General features: G+C 42.4%; 1 protein-coding gene across 2 annotated transcripts; it reads left to right on the top strand.

The window, feature by feature from the left end:
- The first annotated feature begins 470 nt into the window (after positions 1-470).
- On the top strand, positions 471-1941 carry LOC106818649. Of its 2 annotated transcripts, XM_014823336.1 has the most exons (5): positions 471-508; positions 689-925; positions 1101-1180; positions 1369-1476; positions 1636-1941. In XM_014823336.1, exons 2-5 carry the CDS (start codon positions 724-726, stop codon positions 1645-1647), a joined length of 402 nt encoding a protein of 133 aa, XP_014678822.1. In that variant the 5' UTR covers positions 471-508; positions 689-723; the 3' UTR covers positions 1648-1941. The 2 variants fall into 2 exon arrangements, with proteins under 2 accessions (XP_014678822.1, XP_014678821.1); XM_014823335.1 differs by lacking the exon at positions 471-508 and having other exon boundaries at positions 517-925.
- Positions 1942-2307: the final 366 nt, after the last annotated feature.

Raw genomic sequence — 2307 nt, 5'->3', positions numbered from 1 at the left:
TATGCTTACTCAGCTATTGCACAAACAATAATTAAATGATGTTTGTATTAATTAACCTAGTTGCTTCTTAAGTTAGTGCATCATACGTCTACATGCTTACTGAACAGAATCAAAAATTGATGTGCCAAACAATATTTGTTTGTAGTGCATAACAAATGATAAAAATTGGCAGACGTTGAAACAAATTCTGTCATGTGTCAACTATGTATACAGGCCATGCAAAAATCGGCCACAAGCCAAGCTCTACGAGTCGTGGGCCTCCCAGCTATTTTTGTCAACAAGTGAGGTAGCACCTTCTTCTTGCCAGCAGACATCACATATCCAGGCAGCAGCTACCAGCAAGGATGCACTTCCTCAATGAAGTTCAATGAATGCTTCATGATGAGTGCTCCACCTTTCGATGATATTTCAAAGCTTTACGCCCGTGCCAGCCATCGAGGAGAATGGCTCATCATTGCCAGCAGGAGACACTCGCCAAATACGCACATATAAGGATTTCTAATTTTGGGTAAGCTAGTGCAGTTGCACTTGAACATCTTCATTTATGTGTTATAGGTGCATGCCATATTGATCAATATTTACATGTGCTATTGCACCACTACTGCATTCCTTCTTCACGTCTTCGAACCTTTGCTGGTAGTTATAATGCCATTCAATTACCCTCACGTACGCTCATGTTTGTATGTAGGTGATGCGCGCAACGACTCGCCAGGACATTCGGCGATGTTCTGCACCTACGTCGTTATGGACCACGAAACCCTTTCAGTGGTGACCATTATCACCATCGACAAGCGCCACGTGGGAAAGAAGTCCCCAAACATGGAGAAGGAGTGCCTGATCCGTGTCATGGCGTTGCTGGCACATGAGAACGTCAATGTGACGGAGGTGGTCACTGACGCCCATCCACAAATCACCGCCTACATGAGTAAGTAAAGAACCGTTGTGATGACAAGGTCATGGAGAATGCGAAGCACTTCGCAGTAAGGTTTTGCGGCATGGCGAGCTTTCACGAAATGGTTAAACGACGATGCTTTTTTTTACAGTGTGATAGTGCAGACATCACCATATTGCTAACAGACATTCTATTGCGTATTACACAGGAAAGAACCACCCCCGGGTCATACCCCATTCCTACGACGTTTGGCACGGTGCTAAAAACTTGGGCAAGCGGTTGAATAAGGTAGATTATATTGTTTTAAAGATTTTAAATGGAGTGCACATACTAATTGATGTTTTACACGTGTGTTTCACGTGTTTTCAATAATCAAATTGTGCGTATATATGGGAAAGCTTTAATACAGAACAAATTTATGTGGTTCTACTATACATTATAGTTGTTCACGTTCTAACTATGTAATTGTACTTCAGGCCGCTCAGAAGGCTGGCTGCGAAGAACTGCGGCCGTGGATCAAACACATAGTGAACCACTTTTGGTTTTGCTGCCGCGAAGCCGATGGCTCAATTCACAAACTGCAGGTACATGTTTTATCTAATATCACCCAGAAAAAGTTTGATTCAGTAAAAAATGCCACGACTTGCACTGTTTTGCAGTTGTTGCTCATGAGTACGGTGGGCCACATTTATACAGGTTAAATGACAATGTGTGCTTGGTATATGATATGGTTAACATTACAGGGTCTTTGGTAGAGCTGTCTCCAGCACGTTCGCGGCATCCACGAATGGACGGTGGAGACGGCGGCCATGGCAAGTGCATGCACGCAGATATCGAGGGAAACTTGCCAAGTGAAGGTCTGCAGTGGATGAAGACAACTTCACCCGGTTACGAAGCTCTGAAGCGCGTAGTGCTGGTCTCTAATATCTCTGGACAATGGGGTTTGGGAACACTCTCGTGAAGGCCATGAACAACTACCTAATCACAGATCTGGAAACAACGTTGTCCATTTCAGGAGGAACCGCTACATACACCACTTCTCGATATGTAAGTTATGTTTCTGTCACGTATCTTTCTGTACTGTTTGATGCTACGGTAGTAGACTATATGTTTTATTAAAGACGTTTGTATGTTTATATACGTACCTCAGTCTTCCGTTATTTGTAGATAACGGAATTGCCTATACGCAATCATTTAGTAACGATCTTATACGCGGAACCAGATACGATCACAAGAAGCTAAGTCGAGTAAGAACTAAGCGTTACACTATAGCTATCATATCATATAACTGTCATATAACAATAGAGTATAATCATATAATATAATATAAGAATAATAAGATATTGTAGTCGCTGGTTAATTCTGTTGCCAGACAACTGTGCGCTTATAGGTGACTGCTATATATGCGCCGTGTA

The sequence above is a fragment of the Priapulus caudatus genome, unplaced genomic scaffold, assembly GCF_000485595.1.
Source record: "Priapulus caudatus unplaced genomic scaffold, Priapulus_caudatus-5.0.1 Scaffold2403, whole genome shotgun sequence".
Taxonomy (NCBI): Eukaryota; Metazoa; Priapulida; class Priapulimorpha; order Priapulimorphida; family Priapulidae; genus Priapulus; species Priapulus caudatus.
This window is presented reverse-complemented; position numbering and strand designations above follow the sequence as displayed.

Coding starts and splice junctions, on each gene's coding strand:
- LOC106818649 (XM_014823335.1), top strand. CDS start 583: ATGTGCTATTGCACCACTACTGCATTCCTTCTTCACGTCTTCGAACCT. Junction 926..1,100: donor ACAAATCACCGCCTACATGA/GTAAGTAAAGAA, acceptor CGTATTACACAG/GAAAGAACCACCCCCGGGTC. Junction 1,181..1,368: donor TGGGCAAGCGGTTGAATAAG/GTAGATTATATT, acceptor ATTGTACTTCAG/GCCGCTCAGAAGGCTGGCTG.